The sequence below is a fragment of the Halichoerus grypus genome, chromosome 5 (genome assembly GCF_964656455.1).
Source record: "Halichoerus grypus chromosome 5, mHalGry1.hap1.1, whole genome shotgun sequence".
Classification (NCBI taxonomy): domain Eukaryota; kingdom Metazoa; phylum Chordata; class Mammalia; order Carnivora; family Phocidae; genus Halichoerus; species Halichoerus grypus.
Window position 1 is genome coordinate 11,243,322 of NC_135716.1, and position 25,422 is coordinate 11,268,743.

Below are 25,422 nucleotides of genomic sequence, written 5' to 3' on the forward strand. Positions count from 1 at the left end.
CGACTTGGTTTTGGTTCAGATCATGATCTTGAAGTCCTGGGATCGGGCCCTGCGTTGGGCTCTGTGCTCAGCTCAACCCCCACTTGTGCACTCTCTTCTCTCTCTCTCTCCAATGGATGGATAGATCTTTAAAAAAATATAAATAAAACTTAAAAAAATAAAATAAAAGAAGGTGTGAGAAGGTAGGGAGGCTGCAGGGATAGTGTAGTGCCCAGGGCAGGTGGCTCTGGGACTCCTGTGGCATGCCTGGCTTGAGAGATGGGGAGGGGATGGTCACTGGAACCTGGAGACAGTGAGGGCTGTGGGGAGGGGCCCTGACCAGAGCTGAGACTTGGGTTGAGGGTGGCAGCCAGTTTGTAGTGACCACCAGAGGGGCAGTGGGGTGGGAGGGATCAGTACTCCAGCGTTACTCTCTCCTGCTCGGATCTCCAGCTGGGGCTCCCTGTTGGCTAAAACCATCCTGCAAGCCAGAGGGGTAGGGAGCCCTTGCATTAGTCCCTAGAAGTCAATTTGGGGCCCGGAGTGGGGGAGAGTGGAACGTGAGGGACATGTGGTGTACTGGGACCCAGAATTCCCTTCTCTTCCAGGAGCCCTGGCTCCCATTTCCTGTGGCTCTGTGCTCCGTGTGTGGGTTTCTGCCTGAGGCTGGTCGTGAGACCGGCCGCAGCTGTTTTGAGCTTCCCATCTGTATTGTAACATCCAGAGGAAGAGACAGAACTCCATTTCCAAGACCTCTTCCAGAAGACCAAGAAAGAGCTTTCCCAGAAACCTCCAGCTTCAAGTCTCCTTGACCCCAACTGGGTCACATTCCCCCTCTAAACTAATAACTAGCAAATTGCTGGGATGGTTTTGAACTGCTGGGGCCCACACGGGCAGGAACATGTGCTTCTGGGGAGAAGGGGAGTCCCAAATGAGTTCAGGAAGGAGGAAGGGTGCTCGGTGGAAACCCACAGAGCCCTTCCTGGGGAATTCCTTGACACAGGTCTAACTGAGGCCCTCGCTTTGTCCACTCTGCCTGGTCCCAGGCCAGAGGTGAGACCAGAAGTGCAGGCCAAGGCGTCCTGGAGACATTTTCTGCCCTCCCTGCTGCAGGGGCTGACGTTGGGCATCGAGCCAGCTCGGGTCCCCGCGGGACCCAACCCCTGCCCTCCCCCCTGTGGCCCACCGCCCTAATAACCATTCCAGGGAGTGAGGCCTGAGCTCAACCAGAAGTTCAGGGAATGGAGTCTTTTTGCAGATTTTGCCACAAAAGACAGAATTTTTAAAACCCACCTATTGTATGATTCCTCTTATGTGAAATATCCAGAATAAAATCTATAGAGATGGAAAGTTACACTGTTCTGCTGGGAGTGAGCCGAGGGTGGAATGGGCAGTAACTGCTGATGGATATGGGGTTTCTTTGTTTGGGCAATGAAAATGCTCTAAAGTTGATTGTGGTGATGGTTGTACCACTCTGTGAATTGTAGTAAAACCATTGAATTGTGTACTTTAAATGGGCGAAATGTATGGTATACGAATTACATCTTGATAAAGCTGTTACAGGGGGAAAAAGACATAAAGAGCTCAGTCTGCTTTTTTCTCTTTTATTTAAAATTGGAGTCCTTTGCTACTTTATTCCCTAATGATAAAAATTATCTGTAGCATACACCAGGTTTTTTCCCTACTGCCCACCCCCTTCCTCCTTTCATCCTCCCCTCCCTTCCTCCTTCCCTTTCTCTCTCCCCACCCTGCATCTCCCTCTTTCTCTCCTGCTCCTTCTTTCTCCCTCATACTTTCCTCTGGATAAGTGCCTTCCTTCACTTAGTCTATGTGCATCCTGTGGACCTGACCCAGCCCCTGAACCCTCTGGGCACATGAGCCAGCCAATGGAATGTTCCAGCCACTGGCCATGGAGGTCGGTTCAAGGATGCTCACCGTCAGACGCAACCCTGAGACTGTCATTAGAATTGGAGGGTGGGGGGTGCTTTCCTCCCCGGGGATTGCTGAGCTGTGGCAGCCTGAAGGCCAGTGACCCCCGAGGGCAAGCCTGCCTGAGATACCACCCCCAACTCCCTCTAGGAATGCAGAGCCAGCAGATGCCGAGAATCCCTCCCTGACCACATCCTTGGAGCCCCTGACTCCAGCCACACCCAAGTTACATCTGACCCTGGACTTTTCCGTTTTGTCAGCCCATAAATTCCCCCTGCTTTTCTCCTCAAGCCAGCGTTTGTTGGGTTTTCTGTCTCATGAATAAGTCTAGCTGTGGCTTCTGCAAATGCGAGCCCTCCAGGCTCATATGATTCACGTGACTCCTTTCCACAACAGTCCCGGGGCCGTGAGCCGGGACTGGTCTTTCCGCTCATATCTCTTCTATCAGAGTGAGCCAAGAAAACCGCTTCCACAGAGGAAACAGGCTGACGCTAGAATGTCCCGACCTAGCACACAAAGTCCTTTGTGAGGGCCTCAGGATGGGCCTCTGGGGACCACCCAGCGGCCTTTCCCTGTGCCCACGGGGAGGGGCCCATGTGGCTCCCGTGGCAGGTCGGCCCGCCTGGGTGTGTGCATATGCCACCAGACTCAGATGTGTGCTGGGAGCTGAGGCCTTTGTTCTGACGTGGGGGCCCCTCTTTTTCCCTTTCCATTTTGGGCTATATAGTGTAAACCCTTTGAGTCATACTTATTCAAGACTGTACCGTGTTTGTAACAAGGGGGAAGGGGTCGCCATGTCAGCGCAGGTCGCCATGATGCCAGGGTGGCAAGTCTCTGCTCTTTCTGCTTTGTCTCCCTGGCTCCCAGGGAACAGGGCGAGCCGCTGTGGGACCTGGGCATCATGACTCTCGTTCTATCACTGTGGCACCAGAAGCTTTGAGGAGTCACAGCACAGAGGGATCTGTCTCCAGGGCAGGTAGCTGAGGCCAAATCTCCTGCCTCATAGTTCCTTGCGGTTCTTTGTCATTCGGAGAGAATTGGGTGGGGGCAGGTGGGAAGCCTTGATTTCTGAGAGAAGTTGGGTTCACACCAGGCCCCAGAAGACGATGCTCAGGATAACCTACATTTGAGGCTGCTGCCAAGCAAGAGACTTGAGGGAATCCGGGGCCCTGTTTAGCTGGTATTGACAGGTTGGCCACTGGGCTTGGATGAGAAATGAATGTGTGCCTGGAAAGTCTTGGTGTGAGGGTGTTTGTTTAGGCAGCTATTAATGAATTCATTCAACAAACATTTTCTGAGCCAGACACTGTGCTAGCCGCAGCAGGGTCTTCCGGTTTCCCCAGCATCTTCTCCGGAAGGGTAGGGACGGGGTGTGGGGTGGCTTTGCTTACAGCTCTGTCGTGCCTGCCTGGGTGATTTTCCAGGGGCCTTCCAGTCTACTGGGCATCTTGAATTCGGTGTCTCCGGCAGCACTGAGGGACGAGGGCAGAGGCCGCAAGCCTACAGCGGGTCTGCTGCACCCAGCCCCGGTGTTGCCCCCTGCACCTGGGACACACAGCTGTGAAATAGAAGAGACTTAAATCCTCATTGGAAGGAAAGAACCTTGACTCTGGGGAAACTTAATTTGAAAAGAAGTTTTATAGACACTGGCTGATCCTTCTAGGTTTCCAGGGAGTAAAATTCCTGAGAAGCAAGATGGAATTCCAGAAAGAAGTTTGAGGATTGGGATTCCCCAACAGTGGCGTCACTTGGTCACAAGGCTTCGTCAGGGCGGGGCTGACAGGTGGTTTCTTCTAGGGCTTCCTGTTGACTGGAGGTGGTGGGGTGGGAAAGCTGAGGTTAGGTCACATGACTCTTTCCCTAGAGTGGAAAAGGAACCCCCTCATTTCCCATTTTGACAACTCATACAGAAGGCATTCTCATGTTGCCTTGTTTTTATCTGACTCTGAACATATATTCAGTCAACACGTGTTTACTGAGCACCTGTAAAGTGTGTTACATCATCATGTCAGGTGCCTCTGATTATCGTGTTCGGGCTTATCCACAAACTGCCTCTGCCTTCAGGAAGGAGATGAAACTCATGAGTCAGGCCCCGCTCTGTAGGCACAACTGTGCTTCCTTTTCTCTGATGGACTGTCCTCTCCCTCTTTCAGGGTCATCTTCTTCCAGTTAGCCTTCCTTGATTGACTCTGCCTTCCTGTAACCGTTCAGCAAATAGTGCTGCATGTCTGTTGCACTTCAGCCCCTTAGCCAGGTGGGCCTTACGAGTCAAGGTCAAAGATTTAGAGGAAAATAAGTCATGGTCCCTGTCCTGGGGGAATTTCTGATAACTGAATGTGGTGATAGGAGCAAAGTTAGCCTTTGTACATGGAGGTTTTCAGTATGTTCCCACAGTTCTGTTAGTGGGGCATTTTGCTCTTATTTCCTATTCTTCGGTAAACTTATGGAGCTTGTAAGTCAGCAGAGGGAAAGTGCCCATCAGAAAGCATTTATTGTGTTACTATGCTATGTCCATTATTCATCCAGCAGATATATCATTCATTTATTCTTCAACTATGTATCCAGTCCTAGAAATTGGAGCCCTTGTGTGCTCTTGGTGGGACTGTGAAAGGGTACAACCTCTGTGGAAAACAGTATGCTCGTTCTTTGGAAATTAAAAATGGAACGACTGTATGATCCACCAATTCCAGTTCTAAGTGTATATCCGAATGAATTAAAAGCAGGATCTCAAAGAGATATTTAGGCACCCGGGTTCATTATTCATAATAGCCAAGGGGTGGGAGCACCCCAAAGTGTTCATCAGCAGATGGGGAGATACCCCAAGTGTGGCATACACACAATAGAATATTACCCAGCCTTAAAAAGGAAGGAAGCCCTGACACATGCTACAGTGTGGAAGAACCTGGAGGACGTTGTGCTGAGTGAGATAAGCCAGTCACAAAAGGACAAATACTGCAGGATTCCACTTATATGAGGTATCTAAAGTGGTTAAACCCCCAGAGACAGAAAGTAGAACGGGGTGGCCAGGGGCTGGGGGAAGGGGACATGGGGATTGTTGTCTAATGGGTGAAGAGTTTCGGTTTTGCAAGTTGAAAAAGTTCTGGGGATCTGTTGTACAGCAATGATTAAGTGGTTATACTTAACACTACTGAACTGTACAGTTAAAAATGGTTAAGATGGTAAATTCCATGGTGTGTGGTTTTTTTTAAACCACAATTAAATATTTTAAAAATATATGTATCCAGTCTTTCAGAGCAGGCATATTGTAAGTTCTGAGAGTTGTCTACATCCGCAGGATGCACACCATATTTAGGGGCAGGCAGGCCGAGAACCTAGAGCGGGAGGCTGCCTGGCTGGGGTTCCCGTAACTCAGACGCACCGGGCAGGGCCTGGCTCGGCGTGCTGGCACAGAGTGCCTGGGAGCGCGGCTCAACTCAGGCACACACTGTGACAGGTGTCAGCGCTGTGTCTTCCACGTGGCAGAGGGGTCAGCAAACAGGTGTCCAGCAGAAGTTGTGTCTCAGGCCGTGGCATCGAACTTGCTGCTCCGTGCACTTAGAAGTCCCTCTTCCTGTTTTTTCTGTCTGGTGTCCCCCCCTGCCCCCCGTCCATCCCTCAAAACCCGCTGCTGCTACCACCTCCCCTGGTGAAACCACTCTGTGTCTGATCATCTGCCTTGTTTCTGGGCATGGCATCCGTGTCCGTTCTGACAGGTGCCTAGTGACTGTTACTTCGCCTTTCTGCCTCCCATGGGAGCAAGGTGCCCAGCTTGGACGGGCATCTGCTGGCATCTGTTGAACTGTTGTAGGAATGAATGAATGAATGAATGAATGGCAAAATGGAAGATAGAGTCAAATACTTATTTCAGTTTTACAATATCCTGAGCATTCATTGAATCTTGTACCTGTGGACTGACAAGGGAGGAATTCACTTCTCTTTCTTAGTAGAAGTGCAGGTATGGATGGAATTTGAGCCGCAGGTAGATGGGAGGCTGTGGGGTGGGACCCCATGCAGGGGCAGGTGCACTTTGGTGGATTCTGTGCGTGGTCTGAAGGAGACTAGGCTGCTCATTTCTCAGATTTACAGCCTCCTGAGGACTGTTCTGGGCTTTGATGAGATGGGATCGGAACACGTCTTAGATGTACTTTCTTTCCTTTGATTCTGAGCTGCCTTGAGTTGTAACATGCGTTCTTGACATCATCACAGGGTTGGAGGAGAAAACAGAAGCTCTGCCACATTAAATTTGATAGTTAAGACACATTGTGTTTCAGAAATAGGAAAATGGGCAAATATGGCTGTCACAGAAGGGAAGGAATAAGGTGATCACAAAGAGTGTTGTTAAATTGGGTTGCTGTGTGGTTGGTGCTGATCATACGTCCTCAGGGGAGTCAGGAGTGTGCTTGCGTGGCAAGGCTGGTCTTGCCAGCTTGTTAGAGGTCTTTTTTTAGTCCCAGCACTGGGGGAGAAATCCAAACAGCAGAGACCTCTCTCCCGAGGCTGCCGCTGCTCTGAAGGGCTGGTGGGATTTAAAGGAAAGAAGAGGCTTCTGGAATCGGGCAGATCTAGAATCCACTTACAGGCTGGGAAAACTCTAGCAAGATGCTCATCCCGTATTAGCCTCAGTTTCCTTCCCTGTAAAATGGAACAATAATAATACCTGTCTCCTGGGGTTGTTGCAAAGATTAAAGAAGTTCTTGCCTGTGTAGTGTCTGATACACGTGGGAAGCACCAATCGATACAGATTAGCTAGGTTATCTTTTCGGTGACTGTGTAACCTGTTGCTTGCACCATAGGACGGGGATCCCAGTGACAGCTATGCTTCTCACGACTCAGGCCCAGGGGAAGAGTCAGCATAACTGAAGGTGGCAGAGTCCCTGGGGCCCACAGTGGGGCTTCCTGCTGGCAGGGGGGTGCTGGGGAACACCTTTCCATGCAAAGTCCTTTCCACCCTGGTGCCTCTTCCCTTGGGCAGGCAAGACTGGGACCCTGAGGTGCCGCTCCTAGAAGGTGACTTCTGGGCCTTGACTGTAGGTGGGGGACAACAGCATGATGACCACCTGCAGGAACCAGGTCCGTGGTGTTGGCCTTGCTGAGGAGCTGCCGGGTCGGGACTCTGGGCTGTGGGCGTCCCATCCAGTTGTAGGTTGTCATGGTCGTGCACTCTTCCGTCACACGTCCACTCAGTGCCAGCACTTCTCACATCCTTGTCTGGAGGCTGCACCCGGGAGTGCCGGTCTCCTGACTTCCAGCCTGCCCCTGGGTGGCAGAGAACAAGCTCTTGGGCAGAAAGTCCCAGATGTTGCTTACGGTAGGATGCGCTTGACCGTTAACGGGCTTGTGAGTGTCAAGGTCACGTGTGTGGGCACGTTACAGCCGGCCGCCGCCCCCATTTTCCAGAAGACACAAGCCAGCAGAAGTGAAGTTTATTGTCCAAAGTCCCACAGCAATTAGGGGGGAGAGCCAGTGTTGGAATGTAAGTCTTCCTGCTCCAGAGGCTGTCCTCTTTCCACTGCTTGAGATTCCTCTCCCCACCCCGCTGCACCCTTCTCCTACACAGTGAACAGGGGAGCAGCCCCCCAGATGGCTCTGCACCCCGCGTGCTCACTGAGCGTAAACAAATTGTTTGAAAGGACCTCAGTCGCACTATTAAAACAGTTGGTGGCACAACAAACCCCGGGCACCCACGCACTCCGCACTTGCTGTTCTTCCCAGGGGACCCGGAAGGAAATGTGTCATTTTGTGGAGGCACAGGCTGAGCTCTGCCTGCTTTCGCTGGTGCGAGGAGTGGGTCGTGCTCGGGAGTGAGCCTCGCTGGCCTCCCTGCTCGTGGCTTCCAAGGTTACCTTGTTGTTCCCTCCGTGGCTCCCTAAGGCTGTCTGTCTGGCATTCACTTATTTTAAGATGCACAAAATTTTCAGGATGCAGCTTTATAGAATGTGGAGGATCGTGATTCACTTGTAGTATGTAGATTCCTCTGGTACGCAGTACTTCTTTCTCTCATCACCCGTGGGGTTATTTGATTAAGGTCTCATTCTCTGAACACGGGCTCTAAGCAGAGACCATGGCTGTTTCGCTAACCATCATTATCTCCTTGACATTTAGCTTAACAAATATTTTTTCAATAAATGAATTGGTGGATGGATGGATGGATGGATGGATGGACGCATTTTCCCAACCGATGAGTCTCCTTACAGGAAGCTCTGACCAATGGAAAATAGCATGCAGTTGGCACTTAGTAAATGTTTGTGAGGCAGGTCCTGTGACATTGTGTTCACACCCAGATGAGACCGCTTACGAGCGTTCATCCTGTCTGTTGTTTCTGTCCCTGTCCCATGCGCCGCCTCTGGACCTTGAGCTCAGCCTACCTTAACTTCCCCTCCTTACTGTGCTGTGCCGGGCACTCAGGGCATAGGATGTAAGTTACATGGTCACAGTCATTGTAAATTTATAATCTAAAAAGACCTTTGGATCATGAAGGGTAGTGAGTACAGCCTTTCCTGACCTCTTCTTTGGAGAGGAGAGACCCAAACCATCTTCGATTGTTGTTTTAACCAGCAAGTGAGGCAGGGGGATGGGGCCCAGGGTAAGGTCTAGAGGCGTCAGAATTGTTAGGCAGAGCACCTTGATCTTTCTTGGCGTTGACTTCCACAGAGTCTTGTCTGCTTCCTTCTTCTTTTTTTTTTTTTAAAGATTTTATTTATTTATGTGAGAGAGAAAGTAAGTGAGAGAGAGAGAGAGAGAGAGCATGAGAGGGGGAGGGGTGCGGGGCAGGGGAAGGGCAGAGGGGGAGGGAGAAGCAGATTCCCCATTGAGCAGAAAGCCTGATGTGGGAGTTGATTATCAGAACCCTGGGATCATGATCTGAGCTGAAGGCAGATGCTTAACCGACTGAGCCACCAAAGCACCCCTCATCTGCTTCCTTCTATATCATACTTGAATGAGCAGTCCTGGGCAGAGTCAATAGAAGCATCCCATCCCAAAACCTGCTGGCAGGCAGCAGGGAGATGGATGAGGAGAAACAGCAAGAGTCCAGAGTTACCTGGCTAGAGAGGCCACAGGTGCCTGACTCGGGGCTCCTTGGGGCAGCTAGGGAGGCAGGACTTGTTGCTTGCTAGTGTATATGGAAACTGAGAGACGTAGCTATTAGTACGGAATCCCCATGACCGGCTCAAGGCGGCCCCAGCATTCACTGTTGAAACAATCAGGAAATAGTAATGAGGTGTATTCAGTGTTAATTTATACTATTTTATGTAGCGTAGTGAGCAAAGCCCTGAGCTTGGAAGTCAAGCTCTTCCTAGTTTGAATCCTGAATCTGCCACCCCCAGGTACCTGTGTGACCATGTGCTACCTAAGTTCTGTGAGCCTCAGTTTTCTTATCTGCAAAATCCAGGCAATCACAGTTCCTTGCAGGATTAGGGTGAAGATTGAATGGGGTGGTCAACGTGCCCGGGATGGGTCTGGCTCGAAGACAGTGCCCAGTAGGGGTCACTGTTGCTGCCGTTAAGGGCCCTGAGGGTTCATTCAGCATGGCTAGATTGTTGGAGAGCACCTCTTGGAGGAGAGGGAATTTCAAGTGGGACTGGACAAATTGGGCTTCTAATAGATAAGATGAGGATTGGCAGAAATCATATGAATTCAGGCTGTCTTCTCTAGCTCCTTGATTTTCCAAGTACAGCTTCCACAGACCAGGAAAGAATCTCATCAGTAAATAGGCCAAGTGTTTGCTGTGATGTTATGGGAAAAAAAAGACATTGTCCAAGCTGTAGCTGCAGATGACTCAGGAGTTCATAACATCCTCCATAAAAGGATACACATCCCAACATCCGTGCCGTCACTTCTGTTGAATAAAATTCACCACATATTTGGGGATTGGCAGTCAAGAGGGGTTTATGTACCAAGTGAATTATGTCCCTTATTCCTGCGTGGCATGCAGGAATTGCTGTTCTGACAGACATCCTGTAAGTCACAGGATAGAATTTCAGTAGAAGCAGCAGAAACACGGGTGGTAAAAGGTGTGATGCTCCATGGTAATGAATTCTGGTTCACTTGAGCAGGTCGCTCCTTTCAATCTCCCATCACTGGTGGCAGCGGGAAATGAGAGGTTGTAAAGAAGAGCACAGGGGTTGATAGCAATGTTCACTTACTCTGACATGTATTTATTGAACACCTATTTATAGGTGCTGTGTGTTTCCTGCCCGGATCTTTGAGCCCACCCTGGAAGGCACTTCAGGCAAGTGTCTGTTCCCATGGAGGGCTTCCTATATGTCTGCCTCACCCTCCCCCAGCTTTGCTGGGCTAGTGAGGCATGGGAGTTGGTGCAGAAGTACCCCAGCTTCCCTACCCCAGCATGGCAGTCCTGCGGTGTGTTCCCCACGTCCCTCAGAGGGTCCCTAATGGAACTGAGCTCCATGCGCCTAAGTGGGAACCTGCATAACCTTGGACAAGTTCCTTAACCTCTGAGTTTCACCTTCCCGTAGGATGGCTGCGAGGATCAAAGAGACCATAATATCACTTGCCCCCACTACTAGTTCCCATTCATGCCTCGGATGCTGGGAACCAAGCATTTTGCTCAGTGGTGTAACTGCATTTCTCACTGATTCTCGTCGTGACTGTATGACGTAGGACTTCAATTATCCCAGTTTAAAAAGGAAACTGTAGTATGAGGAGATAAATAACTCATTCAAGAGCCATATTCTGAGCTCTAACTCAGATGCATTTGTTTTAAGGGCCAACTTTTAATAATAAGCAAGGCTGTTAGAGTACAGCGTCTAGCAAAGAAGCTGCTGTTATTATTTTTATTAGCAAGTGCCCAATATATAGTAGGCTCACTCTGCTTGTTGAATTCTAAAATAATGAATAGATGCTTGTTGCTCGAGATCATGAACTCTCTTTTGCTGTCGGCTCCGACTTCAGGCAGTGAGAACAGTCTCTAGCACATGGTAGGCACAGAACAAATCACTGAATGAGTGACTGAATGAATGAATGCAAAGTGGTATTTTTAAAATTACTGGTAGTACCCTGGTTCTAAAGAAATCCTGTTAATTGAAAAGCATTATTTGTTTCCTCCTTACAAAAGCCAATCCCAGGAAGGAAATAGCCTTAAAATCCCAATAGTATTTATCTCTAGGTGTTAGGATAATAACAGATTTTAGTTTCATGCCTTAGTATTTTTCATAATGGACCCAGATTACCTTCATAACTGGAAAAAAAGAATCTCTTTTGGCGGGGGCGGGGCGGGGGCCAAACAGTCTCAGAGCATAAATGGATACCAAAGCAGCGGGCGTGAGAGACTGCGACATATGTAGATGCTAAGTTGGTGTGAGTGGTTTCCGAGTCGGGGCACCAGGGTGTGAGCTGACTCTGGTGTGTCACACCTCACACAGCTCTTGCACACGCCCTCTCTCTGGAGGTTCACACCGGTCCAGTGACGTAGGCTAGGCTAGGATTAGTGGCCTTGTTTTACAAACAAGGGACCCGAGAGCCACAGAGGCTCACTGACCAGGACAAGGCTCTGCTCAGGGGCAGAGCTGGATCGGAACTCGGGGACGCTGGGCTTGAAGCCCGGTGGGTGTTCCATCTGCCCCAGCAGCCTCTCCTGAAGACCCACTGAAGGAAACGGGACGAGAGTGGCGGTAGGATGGTGGACCAGGGGATCGTGAGGTAGATGCTTTGAGCATCTACCAGACGCTTCTGTGGAAGAGAAGCCTGGCTTGAACTTTTTCAGTCAGACAACCTGGGTTGGAGTCCCAGTTCTGCCGCACACTGTCTTGGACACATTATTTCATATCCCTGAGCCTCAGTTTTCTCATCTGCAAAGCTGGCCCAGTGTTGTCTACCTTACAGGATCATTGTGAGGGTCAGGTTGGCACCAAGTAGGTCTTCTGTAAGGAGGTATTCTTTGCTGATCACCTGTGCTATCCATGTGCATGGCTTTTGTTTTTTCCCGAACTATATTGATACTCGTTGGTGTCCATAAGTTAGTATTTCCATGTGTATTAGTCAGATTTTACCAAATTAAAAAAAAAAACAACCCTCGGAATTGCAGTAGCTTGCATGACAGCAGACATTTATATTCATGCTCATGGGTCTATGGGTCTATGGCTTGGCTGATGTCGGTTGGGTTCAGCGTGCTCAGGGTGGACTCCTGGTTGGGTCCAGATCTTCTCCACACGTTAGCAGTCTGCGGTCCAGGCTGAGAGGTGGCAGCTAGCAGGGACCAGGGAGACATATTCCTTTCATGGGACCATACTTTGTTACTTCCATCCACATTGCATGGCTTAAATAAGTCAGTGGTCGAGTCCAGAATCCGGTGGGGAAGAGGAATATAGTGCTTTAGTGGGAGGGACTATAAAGGCACATGGTGAAGGGCACAAATGTGTAATTCAAATTCAGGGTGGGAATGAAGAAGTAGGAGCAGTGTCTGTACATTATTTCAGCTTCCACACTTGGGTGAAGCAAGGAAAGCAAAGGAACAGCCCCTTGAAGAACAGGCCTGGGAGGAGCACTGTTTATTTATGCAAATAACAGGACCAGAGTCATATACAAAGTAAGGGTGGGATCCAGAGGGGAATATTCCAGGAAGGCCACGGTCTATGATTCTGAGGGAAAGCGTATGTTTACTCTTATTCAAGTACCACTGTTTTGATTACTACAGCTTTGTGGGAGGTTTTGAAATTGGGAAATAGGAGTTCTCCAACATTGCCCTTCTTTTTAAAGATCATCTTGGCTTTCCTGAGTCCATCACATTTCCATGTGAATTTTAGGATAAGATTGTCAATTTTCCATCTAATTTAAATGTGTAATTCAAGGTTCAGGAAGATTTAGTGGATCGTTATTGGCCTTTTAGTTTGAAGGAAGTGGTTCGATCATTTATTCAACAAGTATCTATTAATATTGTGGTGCACTGTGTAGCTGGTGCTGGGGATACACCAGGGAGGAAATCCTAACACAGTCTTGTGCTCACATAGCTTATAATCGAATCATATCAACAGATCAATAGATCAATTAGTCAACATTCACATTAATGAATGTGTAATCATGAGTGAAAACTAAAATACATTCCATGATCTAATCTGGAGGAGCAAGAAGAGTTTCCCTGAAGAAGTAAGACTTGAGGAAGTACAGGAGTTAACTAGGCAAAGATGGTAAATGAGGAAGCCTTACAGGCAGAGGGAACAGTATGGGCAAAGGCTCTGGGACAGAAGGACCTTGGCAAGTTCCAGAATCTGAAAGAAGGCCACATGCCTGTAGCAGTGAGCCTGAGGGGGCAAGATGAGGCCAGAGAGAGTCAGACCATGTTAAATGTTTTTGGTCTTATCCTAAAGCACTGAGAAGCCTTTGAAGAATGTTCAGCTGAGGGTGGAGAGGTGGGGGGTGGAGTGACACCATCACACTGGTGTTTTAAATTTTTCATTCAGCATAGCCAAATATAAGGCAGAGAGCTTATTTGGGTCTGGATTTTAAAAACAGTTCTTTCAAAAACATTTTTGACATTTATGGGACTATTAGAAAGCTGGACATTGGGGCTCCTGGGTGGCTCAGTTGGTTAAGCGACTGCCTTCGGCTCAGGTCATGATCCTGGAGTCCCAGGATTGAGTCCCACATCGGGCTCCCTGCTCAGCTGGGAGTCTGCTTCTCCCTCTGACCCTCCTCCTCTTGTGCTCTCTCTCTCACTCTCTCTCTCAAAATCAATAAAATAAAAATTAAAAAAAAAATAAATCTGGACATTGGATCTCTGGTGATGTCAGGGAATTCTACAGTCTCTTTAGGTGTGGGAATGCTATTGCAATTCTATTTTTGTAAAAGACCTGGTCTTACAGATACATGCTGTTCTACTTATGACCGAAATGGTAAGATTATTTGCTTTGAAACAGTGATGTGGGGAGAGGGAAGATTGATTTTAAGTTGATGGTGATCGGGGCTGGGCAGTGGATATATGGGGTTCAGGATACTCTTCTCTATTTTTGTGTCTACAAAATTCTCTACAATAAAAGATTAAAAAAAAAAAGCAAGCGATGATTCTGGCTTCAGTGTGGGGGACCGGATTTCAGAGGGAGAAATGGTGATGAAAGGAGACCAGGAAGGAAGCCCAGGTGGGAAGGGTGGAGGCTTGGTCCAGGGCTGTGTCGGGGGGATGGAGAAAAAGAGAGAGGTCGAGAGATCTTTAGGGAGTAAATGAGACAGGACTTGGGATGGATTGGATATGGGGATAGGAAGACGGTGGGTCAAGAGTGTCCCTGGGTTCTGGCCCCAGATAGAGGTGCCACACTGAGCCAGCGATCACTGGAGAAGGATCCAGCAGGTCCCCTGGCTCATCTTGTTTCCACTCCTCACCTCTGTTTCCACTCATTCTGCAAATATTGAAGCCGTTCCCTTATGTAACAGCTTTTATCCCAGACTTCCTGTGCTCTGTGCACTCAGCAATTAAGCTTTGGTATGCATGAATTAATTACAATCCTCTCTCAGGTTCAGAGGGGCTGTCCCGAAATATGTATATTCATAGAGCTCTACCTCCTTCCTGGGCTGGTCCCCTTGGCCAGTGGGGGAGGGGGAGACACCTCCATTTTCCCATGGGCACAGGGCTGCATGGGGCCGTCTGTCTGTTGCACCTGTGAGCACACTTTGATTTCATGTTTAGAGAAGTTAATGACTTGTAAATTGCTCTCGACTGTAGAGCTAGAAATAGAACTTACGAAGGATCCCTGAGCACTCGCACAGATCCGAGGATAGAGACACCAGCCCCAAGGTGGATCGCTGAAACAGTGGTTTGCTGAAACAGTGGTTTGCTGGCTGTTTTCCTTCCCACTCCTGGACAGCCGCTCGGTGGTGTCAGAACATTCTTCACAAGGATGCCAGCCTCCACATGAAACCCCATGTTGCTTTGAGACCATGTCTTCGGCCCAGTCCCACTAGATGATGCTTGTCACCTTTTCTCCTGCCCCCATCCAGGTAATTCTCTGATGTGACGGCTGAGACATGAGATCTTCAGCCTCCAGGCTCTCCAGTTTTTCGTCGAGAGATTCACTATGGAATCGGTGAGTGGCCTTAGCCCATCCTGTCTAGAGAGCCCAGCCTGGGAAATGCGGAGGGATTCCTTGCGGGGGAGGGGTTTGACATTCAAAATTTGATCAGACTGCAGACTAGCATCTGATAAAGGCACCGTGGGTGTGAATATTAGTGGCAAACAGATGTGTGGCATTTGTAGGGCTGTAGACTTCTCAAAGTGCTTCCTGTTGTCACCTCACCTGTGTCCTTCGGACAGAAGGCAAGGTGACAGGGTGACAGTTCCAGAATGAAGTCAGGAATAGCAACAAAGATGACACCATCCACAGTAGGTGCTGTTTTACTTGAACGACTCTTAGAAACAGGTTCTCATTAAGTCCACGCGAGGGAGGAATTACTACATTCATTTTATAGGTAAAGAACATGCCCAGCTGGATTGGAAGTCTGTTTTTCCTGATTCCAGGTCTCCTGCCTTTTTCCTCTATGCCATGTTCCCTCTTGGAGGTATAATTTGCCCCATTTTGCAGCTGGGAAAACTGAGGCCTGGGGTAGGGGCATGTGATAAGAGTCTACAGAGTCTGACCTCAGTGGGTGGAGGTTTGTGTTAGAGGATGATAAAAAATTAGACTGGACAAGAAGATGAGAGAAAAGTCAGAGTCCGTGAATCTTAAAGTTGCCAGGGTAACTTGACCTAGGGTCAGTCTGCTGTGACTGGCGTTTCCCAGAAATCAGCTTTGGTGGTGGGAAGAGCACGGGTGCTGGAGGGAGTGGTAGAATTCTGGCTTTGCCACCAACTTGCTGTGTGACCTCAGGCAAGTCACTGACCCTCTCCATTTCTTCCATTTTCACCTCTCTGAAAGGGAAATCCCAATATTTATGTTTTATATTTTTGTGTGCGGGCTAGAAAAACTAGACAAAGTGTCTTGTGTAAAGGAAGCACATATAGAGCATTGTAATTATTTCAAGTTTTAGGATAGAAATCGTTTTTAAGTAGCATTAGACAAACAGAATTGCCCTGAATGAATGAGAGAGGCTGGAGGAAGGGAGGCCAACCTGAGAGGCTTTGATGTGACCCCAACATAAACCGACAAGGAACCGTTACTACCTTTGGGGTAAATGAGACTTTGTATGATTATTTTCCTAGTTTGTCTGTTAGAGGAATACCCGAAGTCATGTTTTATTTTGTTGTTGGGTTTTTTTTTTTTTTAAGTCAAGAGTCCAACACAAAAGTGATAGTTTTGCGGGTGTCTTTTTGGGTGACATTAATTATAATTGCAAAATCCAGTGCATTATTTAGGATTACGTTTTGCTGTGAATGATGTGAAATCTAAATAAACATTGGCTTAAAGAAGAGAGAGGTATATTTCTCTCTTAACCTGAAAGTTCAGACACAAGTTATGCAGGGCTGTGACAGCAATCTCTGAGAGACCCAGGCACTTGCTCTTGTTTGTCTGCCGTGTGGGCCTCCAATCCCAAGTCACCTCATGGTCCTCTGTAGCTGCTGCTGCTCCAGCCATCACATCTACGAGCAAGAAGAAGGCAAGAGAAGAAGAAAGGCAGGCTCCCTCCCTTTAAGGATGTTTCTGAATATTGCACCCACTGCTTCTACTTCTATCGGCCAGAATTTAGTCTCTGCACAGCTGCCAGAAGGCTGAGAAATGTGGTCTTTATTCTACAAGACCATGTGCTTACCAAAATTGAGAGTTGTTCTTATAGAAAAGGAAGAGAGCAGATATTAGAGGACAGCTTGCTTTGCCAAGCAAAGAGTTCTTGAAAGATTGCTTTTAAGAGGAGGGGCTCTGTGGCTGGACCGCTGGTGTTTGACTCCCGGACCCGTGGCTCGGTAGGTGCGTGGCCTCGGGAAAGCTACTTAACCTTTGTGTGCCTCAGGAAAATCCCATTTTGTACATCCTTATAAGGGTTGCCTTGAGCATTAGATGAGTTAAGGTAGAGCCCTTGGAACAGTGCCTGGAGCACAATAAGTGCTAAGTATTAGCTCTTACTGCTCCTACTGCTTCTACTGTCAACACTACCATTTCTGTTACCACCTGACCGCAGCTGCAGTTACTACCGCCTATCCTGACTGCTTCTCCTGTTACTTCTGGGCTGTTCCTGGTGCTGGTACTGTGGCTACTGGTACTTCTAGGACTATGGCTGTTACTACCGTACCACTGGCATTGGCCAGGCACTGCACACACATTTTAAAAATGGAATCCTCACAGCATGGAAGGTAAGTATTCTTTTCCCAAGGTGAAGATAAGAGTCAGCGAGGCTAGGTAACTGTCAGGTGTCATGCAGCTGGTGGGATAGTGGCTTCCGGCCGGTGGATGCGGCAGTGACAGGAAGGGAGCACGAGGCCCCTGCTGGGCTTCTGCAAATGTTCTGTCCCCCGATCTGGGTGCTGGTGACACAGGTGTAAAAATTCCTTCAATGGCACAGCTATGACACCAATAATTTTACGTATGTATACTCTATTTCAGTAAGAACACATCAAAGCCTATTATACTCTGTTCCCTATAACATGAGGCCCACCACCTTTGTTCCTGTTTATTAGTTTGTTGGTTGGTTGGTTGGTTGGCTCTTTCATATAACATGTGGATCAACTGCTTATGACTTCGTGCTGAGACCTGGGCCAGGGGGCTTGGGATACAAAGGTGCAAGCAGCAGGCACGACCCGGTCCTCATGGGGCTTTGTGCTCAGAAGAAAAGGAAAGGAGCAAATCCCATACAGATCGACAGCCACAAGGTTAGGCTGAGCGTGGGACCGTCTGGGGCCGCAGGAGGGGCGCATCAACTAATCCACGCAGGTGTGTGTCTGCCAACATAATGGAGCTGTCCATCTCAACAGATCCCTTTGATAGGGAGAAAGGTTCCAGCATCCCTGGGTTCGCTGATCACATGAGGGCTCCATCTGAAAACAGAAAGACTTCCCTCTGTTCCCGGCTACCAGGCACTGAGAAGGGGTCAGCCCTTCTCTTTCATGGAACAGATTAAGAGTTGGAGCTTGGAGTTCAGTAGACACGAAGGGGAACCCACAGGAGCAGAGACTTTCTCCATGTATTGAGACCAGTCCAGGGACCTCCTGCTTGGTTTGTCAGGTTATTAACGCGAATGTATGTGCAAAAGAATGACTAAAATCACACCTCACCGCAGGGCAGTTACTGCCCCTGGGAAAGCTCAAGTTCAGGGGAATAAAGAACAATGTGTTTCTTTTCTTTCACCCCAAATGCCACCAGGACAGTGCCTGGAAGTGGGATTGAATTCTGAGCCAGCAGTAGAAATCAGCTGGCCTTATTTCCAGGGTTTTTGTTCATATGTAGAAACTAACCCACAGAAACTTTAGACCCTCCTAAACCAAGCCCCGGAGAAACTTCTATGACACCCCCACCCCTCCTACCCCTGCCTTTGCTTTCCAAAGGGTCAAGGCAGATGCCCTGTTATTCCATGCTCCCAGCTGTCAGACCAAATTGAATTTCCCTGAGTCCAGCTGATGTCCCTTTTTGGCCACAGGGCAGAGGTCAGGAATGAAGGCTGTGCATGGACGGGAAATGTGTCCCTAGGGCTGAACGCAGAGGCGCTGACCTCTCAACTCTGTGCTGCATTTCTAACATTGTTGGAAGGGTTGGAAAGCCTTATGATTTCTAGATGTAAAAGAAAAAGAAATGCATTTTAGAAAAACAGCATCCGAGTTCCCCTGTGAAAGTCCCATCAGTATCATTGAGGCTGCTTGAAAGTCTCCGGGTGACTTCATGGCCTTGGCCATTCCTTGGTTAGATGCCTAAAGGGAGGAAGGTGTCACCTGGACGAGGACTGGGATACTGTGTTTCTGATCTTGAAGCTCGCCCTCCTTCTCTTCACTTTTTTTTTTCCTTCCCTCCTTCAGAATTTATTAAGCAGCTACTGTGTGCCAGGCCATGGGCTGAGTCCGGGGGACATACATGAATAAGACCCATTGCAAAGTCTTCCTGAGCTTATCATTCGTTCATTTAAAAAAGTTCATTCGTTCTGTAAAGTTTATTGAGCACCTAATTTGCTCTGGTCTCTTAGTAGAAATAAAAGACATAGTCCCTTCTCCTACTGAGTTTATACTTTCTTAATTTTTTTACCTGCTCACTCAACAGACACATTCTGAGCACCTACTGTGCGCCAGGGACTGCTCCAGTTGCTGGAATACCAGGATGAATAAAACATAGCTTCTGTCTGGCTGGAGCCGAAAGGCTAGACAATGTTGTATTCCTCTCTAGGGCTGCCATAACAAAGTACTCCAAACCTGGTGATTAAAACCATAGAAATGTATTGTCTCACCGTTCTGGAGGCTAGAGGTCTGAGATCAAGGTGTCGGCAGGGCGGCGCTGTCTCAGACCCCTGTACGGGAGCATCTTCCCTCCTCGCCTCTTCTCAGCTCCTGGAATTTGCTTGCTGTCCCTTGGCTTGTTACAGCCACAGCCTCTGGTCTTCGCGTCTGTTGCCACGTAGCCTTCTCCCTGTGTCTCTCTTCTGTCTTATGAGGACACCAGTCATATTAGAATAAGGGCCTGCCCTACTCCAGTGTGACCTCATCTTAATTTACATCTTAATTGTATCTGCAAAGACCCAAAGAAACTCACATTCATGGGTACCTGACTCCAGGATGTCAGCACTGGGTGGGGGAGGTACACAGTTCAACTTTATAATGAATATATATAATGATGCAGAGCACCTACAGGGGGACCTGGAGTCAGTGTCATTATCTTGCCCTTCTTCACTTTCTCTCTGCATCTAGAGGGTATGCACCTTGGGGTCAGCAAGTCTGTGTTGCTCTGAGTGAGCGATTCTGGATTTTGTGCCAGGGACGTGAAGCAGACCTTTTTATTGTGCATTTACAGGGGGATTCTTGTGTGGTCCCAGATGATGGGCAGTGCTCCTTCCTGCCACTCTCATTTGTTTTTGCTTCTCGGGGTGGCTGATGAAGGAATCATGGGGACACCTGCCTTGACCCGAAGGCCTGGCGTGGTGGTGAGAACTGTGAGTTCCTATCCTGGCTCTGCTCTTGCTGGTTTTGTGAGCCTGGGAACATTTCTTCACCTTTCTCTGCTTACAGGCGGCCCACCTGTACCTCACCCTGGGGGTCTTGTGAGGACCAGATGGGATCGATCTGTAAGTGTTCATAAGAGCACCTGGCTTATAGTAGATGTTTGGTGCACGTTGGTGGGGACTGTGCTGAGACATATAACACCTCCCTGAGAGAGGGCTTGCCCAGCTCATTCAGTACATCTCAGTGGAGACTTTTGTTCAGTATTTAATGCCATTCATCTGTAATCTTTCCTAAGGAAATGCTTTTGGAAACAAGGAAAGTACCCCCTTGCACAAAGCTGTACATTTAAAATGGTAAACAGTTGCAAAAAAGATAAAAACCTGCCCTACAATGAGAAATGAGTTAACATATTAGGGCAAAATGATAAAAAAAAAATTAGGGTAAAACACTGAAAAACAATGTAGACCTTAAAAAGATTATGATCACTTTTCTAAAGTTAGGAGATTGCGTGTAATCTAAGTGTCATGTAAAAAAAAAAAATTAATTTTTGAGGCAGTGACTTAATTTCTCCCTGCTTGGGTTTTCTCATCTGTGAATTGGAGACCGTTCACAGTACCTTCTTCAGACATAGGATTGAGAATTCAGTGGGATCTTATATAGGAAGCACATGATGAGCACCTGGCATGTATTAGGTGCCCGCCAACTGCTAATTGTTGTTATTTTTATTTATCGTCTGGTTTGAATCATGTGCAAAATACTCTTAGTAAAATATTTAGAATCAATAACACAGGTGAAATACACACATTTTCCCTTCTAGATACTTATTCGGAGGGGCTGCATTCTGTCCGTCACTCAGCCCGTGTGGAGCTGCGCCTAGATCAAGCGCTCTTAGCCCACAGAGCAGTAGGTCTCGGTCTTGGAGTGTGCTCAGAATCCGTTGTGAGGGCTAGATGCTTGGAGATGCTGACTTAAGAGATGTGTGGTAGATCCCAGGCATTTGCAGTCTTAAAAAAAAGTTCCACAAGTGATTTCAATAATCAGGATTGAGATCAGGCACAGTGACCCCCCTGGAGAAGTTGGCAAACCAGATGTGAAGATGGGAACAGCAGGCGCATCAAAAGATAAGGCATAATGTCAGGCTAATAGAAGTTCTGCAGAGTGGGGCTTCCCGGCTCCGGCTCCCCTGCAGAACCCTGTAAAAATAGAGCCCCCCAGGTGTATGGAATCAGAACCTCCCAAGGTGAAGTCTTTGCAGAAAGTTCTGATGGCCAGCTAGGTGCAGAGCTGTTGGTGAGGACTCTGAGTGGTAGAACAATTCAAGAGAACCCAGAGGGTCCCTTTCAGCCCTACAGGGATGACAGTCCCTTCAGGGATTGTCACAGAAGCCCCCTGTGAGAAGGTGTGATTCCAGGTCAGGCTTTTGACCCCGCCTCCCTCTGTGTCTCACCTTTGCATTCCCTCCCCCTGCCGCCAGCCGGCACACACGTGAGGTGCAGCGCACAGACTATGAACCAGGGGTCTTCCAAAGCCCTTTCCTCTAAGCCCTGAGGCTGATGTGTTTCCTCTGGTTGGTACTGGTGAATGTTTTAAAATGCATACTACATATATATTATTATAATTTATGTAAAATATTTTTAATTGTGCTGAAATGCACTTAACATTAAATTTAGCATCTTAGTAATTTTTTAAAGATTTTATTTATTTATTGAGAGAGAGAGAGCAAGTGTGAGCCGGGGGAGAGGCACAGGGAGAGGGAGAGAGAGAATCCCAAGCAGACTGCACTGATCGTGGAGCCCAACGTGGGACTTGATCCCAGGACCCCGAGATCATGACCTGAGCCGAAATCAAGAGTCGGCCGCTTAACCAACTGAGCCACCCAGGTGCCCCCATCTTAATGATTTTTAACTGGTGTTAAATATATTCATGTTTTGGGGCAACCATCACCACCATCCATCTCCGGAACTCTTTTCATCTTGCACAACTGAAACTCTGCCCCCATTAAACAAAAATTCCCCACGTCCCCCTTCCCCCAGCCTCTGGCAGCCACTATTCTATTTTCTGTCTTCATGAATTGGACTACTCGAGGTACCCCTTAAAAGTGGAGTCATACGGTATTGGTCTTTTGTGACTGGCTTATCATAGCATAGTGTCTTCAAGATTCACCCATGTCATAACATATGTCAGACTTCCTTCTTCTTTAAGGTTGGCTGATATTCCATTGTTATGGATGTACCACAGTTTACTTATCCATTCACCCATCGAGGGACACTTAGGTTGCTCCCATCTTTTGACTCTTGTGAATCACGCTGCTGTGAACACGGGTGTACAAATATCTCTTCAGGACCCTGCTTTCAAATCTTTTGGGTATATTATACCCAAATATTGCTGGATCCTATGGTAACTTTAGGTTTCTTTTTTTGAGGGACTGCCATACCATTTCCCACAACCACACCATTTTACATTCCCACTCACGGTACACAAGGATTCCTATTTCTCTGCATCTTTGCCAACACTTGTCATTTTCTGGTTTTGTAATAGTAGCCATCCTAATGGATGTGCTGGTGAATGCTTTTAGCAAGGACAAATCACTGTCAGCTTCATATTTCATTTATGTTATGTGGGCCAATTAAGCAATTCCCAAGCATTTATTTAAGCTATAGGCACTGAGTGTACAGACCTAAATAATACATGCATGATTCTTGCCTTCCAGGCTCTTGGAGTGTGTCGGGGGAAATAGATACATGGCAGGTAATTTCTGTCCAGTATGGGAGGTGTAATAATGTATCCTTAGGTAGGGTACAGTTAAAATGGTAGGAAATGATGGCTGAATGTAGTGCCTTGCTGTCAAACACATGAGGTACATTATTCAAGCAGACTTAGAGGTCTAGGGGTTTGGGTTGTCTGGAAGAACTTTCTGTAATGATGGATATTCTGTGCCTGTGGCGTCCACTAGCCTCCTGTGGTGCTGAGCACTTAAAATGCGCTTTAGTGCAACTGAGAGATGGAATTTTTAAAGTTTACTTTATCTTAATGAATTTACACTTAAATTGAAATTAGCCATAAGTGGCTAACGGTTCGTGTGTTGGACAGGACAGTAATAGAGATTCTTACGCGGTTCTCAAACTGGAATATACACGTGAGTTACCTGAGGATCTGGTTAAAGAGCAAATTCCCTCCAGTGTTTATGATTCCTTTAAGTTGGTCGTGAGGCCAAGAATTCTGTGTTTTAACAACCACCACAGGCGATTCTGATGCAGGTGCCCTTTGAGAAATGCCAAGTGTTGCAGTTTTCAGACTTTTGTATCCTCAGAATATGTTCTTCTTTGTGTGAAAGCTTAAGAGAGGGCTCAGTCTATAAACCACATGGGAGCAGAGCTGGTCGGGCTTAGGCAGGGGTGGGAGCTGGAGCTCCATGCATGGGGGGCGTGGGGGGACCATGCTCTACCCTCCCTAGAGGAAGCTGCTGCTGCTTTTTTTTTTTCCAGATTTTTATTTATTTATTTATTTGTTTGTTTGTTTGTCAGAGAGAGAGTACACAGGCAGAGGGAGAAGCAGGCTCCCCGCTGAGCACGGAGCCTGATGTAGGGCTCGATCTGAGGACCCTGGGATCAGGACCTGAGCTGAAGGCAGGTGCTTAACTGACTGAGTCACCCAGGCGTCCCCGGAGGAAGCTTCTTAGAGTGCAGTTCAGATCACCTCATCTAGCACAGCCTTGTCACGTCATTAATCTGAAACGCTGTGAAATGCAGAGTGAGATTTGGTTTTCCAATAACCATATGCATGGCAGAACCAATTTAAAACCAATAGTTCCCTCTGGAAACACCAGTTGAAGCAGAAGCACAATGTCATCGTTCAGGCTACTATAACAAAGTACCACACAGACTAAGGGGCTTCAACAACAAACATTTATTTCTCACACTTAACGGGGGCTGGGAAGTCCAAGATCAAGGTGCTGGCAGATTCCAAGTCCAGTGGGAGCCCCCTCCCTGGTTCACAGGTGGCTGTCTTTCCATGGTGTCCTCACGTGGCGGAAGGGACAAGGGAGCTGTCTGGGGTCTTTTGATAAGGACACTAATCCTATTCATGAGGGCTCCACCCTTATGACCTAATCTCCTCCCAAAGGTCCCATGGCTAATTCCATCGCATGGGGGTTAGGATCTCAGCATATGAATTTTGGGGAGATGCAGACATTCAGCCCATAGCACACCAGTAATACATTAGTGGGCCATGTTCTTCCTTGCACTGGACATCAACCTCCCATCCTGGCATCACATGAGGAATTGTAGAGCAGTGATTAAGAGCATTGAGTCTGACCTGGATATGAATGCCAGCGCTACCCTTGGAACTTGCTGGGCAGTCCTAGGCCAGTTTCCCCATCTGCAAATGGGTACAACAGTATCTGCCACATGAGGTAATACAGTTGACCCTTGAACAGTGCGGGGGTCAGGGGCGCTGACTCCTCATGCTGTCAAAAATCTGCATATAACTTTAGATTCCTCCCAAAACTTAACTACTACTAGCCTACTGTTGACCAGAAGCCTTACTGATAACATAAACAGTGGATTAGCACATATTTTATAAGTCCTATGTAGTGCATACTGTATTCTTACAATAAAGTAAGCTAGAGAAAAGAAAATGTTAGTAAGAAAATCATAAGGAAGGGAGAATACACTTACCGTATTTGTCGGGGAAAAAACCCACACAGTTCAAACCCATGTTGTTCAAGGATCAACTGTGCATGCAAAGCCCAGCACTTGGTACTCAGCGTTCATTCTTATAGCAACAGCAGCGGCAGCAGCAAGAATAGCTAACACTGAGCATTGAACCTGAGCCAGGCAATCTACTCTCTTACGCACTTGCTACTTACTAACTCATTTAATCCTTATAACAACCCAGTGACGCAGATACTGTGATTTCCGTTGTGAAGACAAGGTGACGCTCATGGAGCTTGGGGAAGTTGGTGAAGGCCGTGTTGCTGCAAAATGACAGAGGTACCCATCGGTTGTAGGGAGTCTGGCCCCGGAGCCTGGAATTTCTACTTCCATGCACTCCGTCACTATATCATCCCTAGGCCCCAAGAAAGCCTTTTAAGATGAAGGCCTGCCTCAGATCTCAAAGCTTCAGAATTATTCTGCAAGTCAGCTCAGCTTCCAGGAGGCATTTGCAATCCCAGCTGGCCACTCCCTCCCTCTGAAAACTCTATTTTCTTTGGGCTCCTGTGGCACCGAGCCCACTTGGATTCCTTCCTGGGACTCTGCCCTGTTTTTCAGTCTCTCAGTAGGGCTCCCCTGGCTCCAACCAACCTCACAGGGCTTTTGGAGACCCTCTGTATGCTGACTAATTCTATTCTTCCAAACTCTCTCTCCAGCTGAACCTGGCCTCTGAGTTCCAGACTTGATTTTCCCAAATGCCTGATTATATCTCCATTTGGAAGTCTAGCAGACACCTCAAGATTACTATGTCCAACGTGGATTATTTCCACGGCTCCTGCACGAGAT

The 25,422-nt window shown here is 47.9% G+C and overlaps 1 protein-coding gene across 7 annotated transcripts in view; it reads left to right on the top strand.

The window, feature by feature from the left end:
- The window catches only part of ASAP1 (ArfGAP with SH3 domain, ankyrin repeat and PH domain 1), a 353,659-nt gene that overhangs the window by 22,465 nt on the left and 305,772 nt on the right, over positions 1–25,422 (top strand). For all 7 annotated transcript variants that reach the window (XR_013447676.1, XR_013447675.1, XM_078072001.1 and 4 more), the window contains exon 2: positions 14,857–14,942. Coding sequence is in view for 5 of the 7 variants with exons in the window: in XM_078072001.1 (XP_077928127.1) it covers positions 14,884–14,942 (59 nt within the window). In the remaining 2 variants the exon portion in view is untranslated. The remainder of the gene's footprint in view (positions 1–14,856; positions 14,943–25,422) is intronic.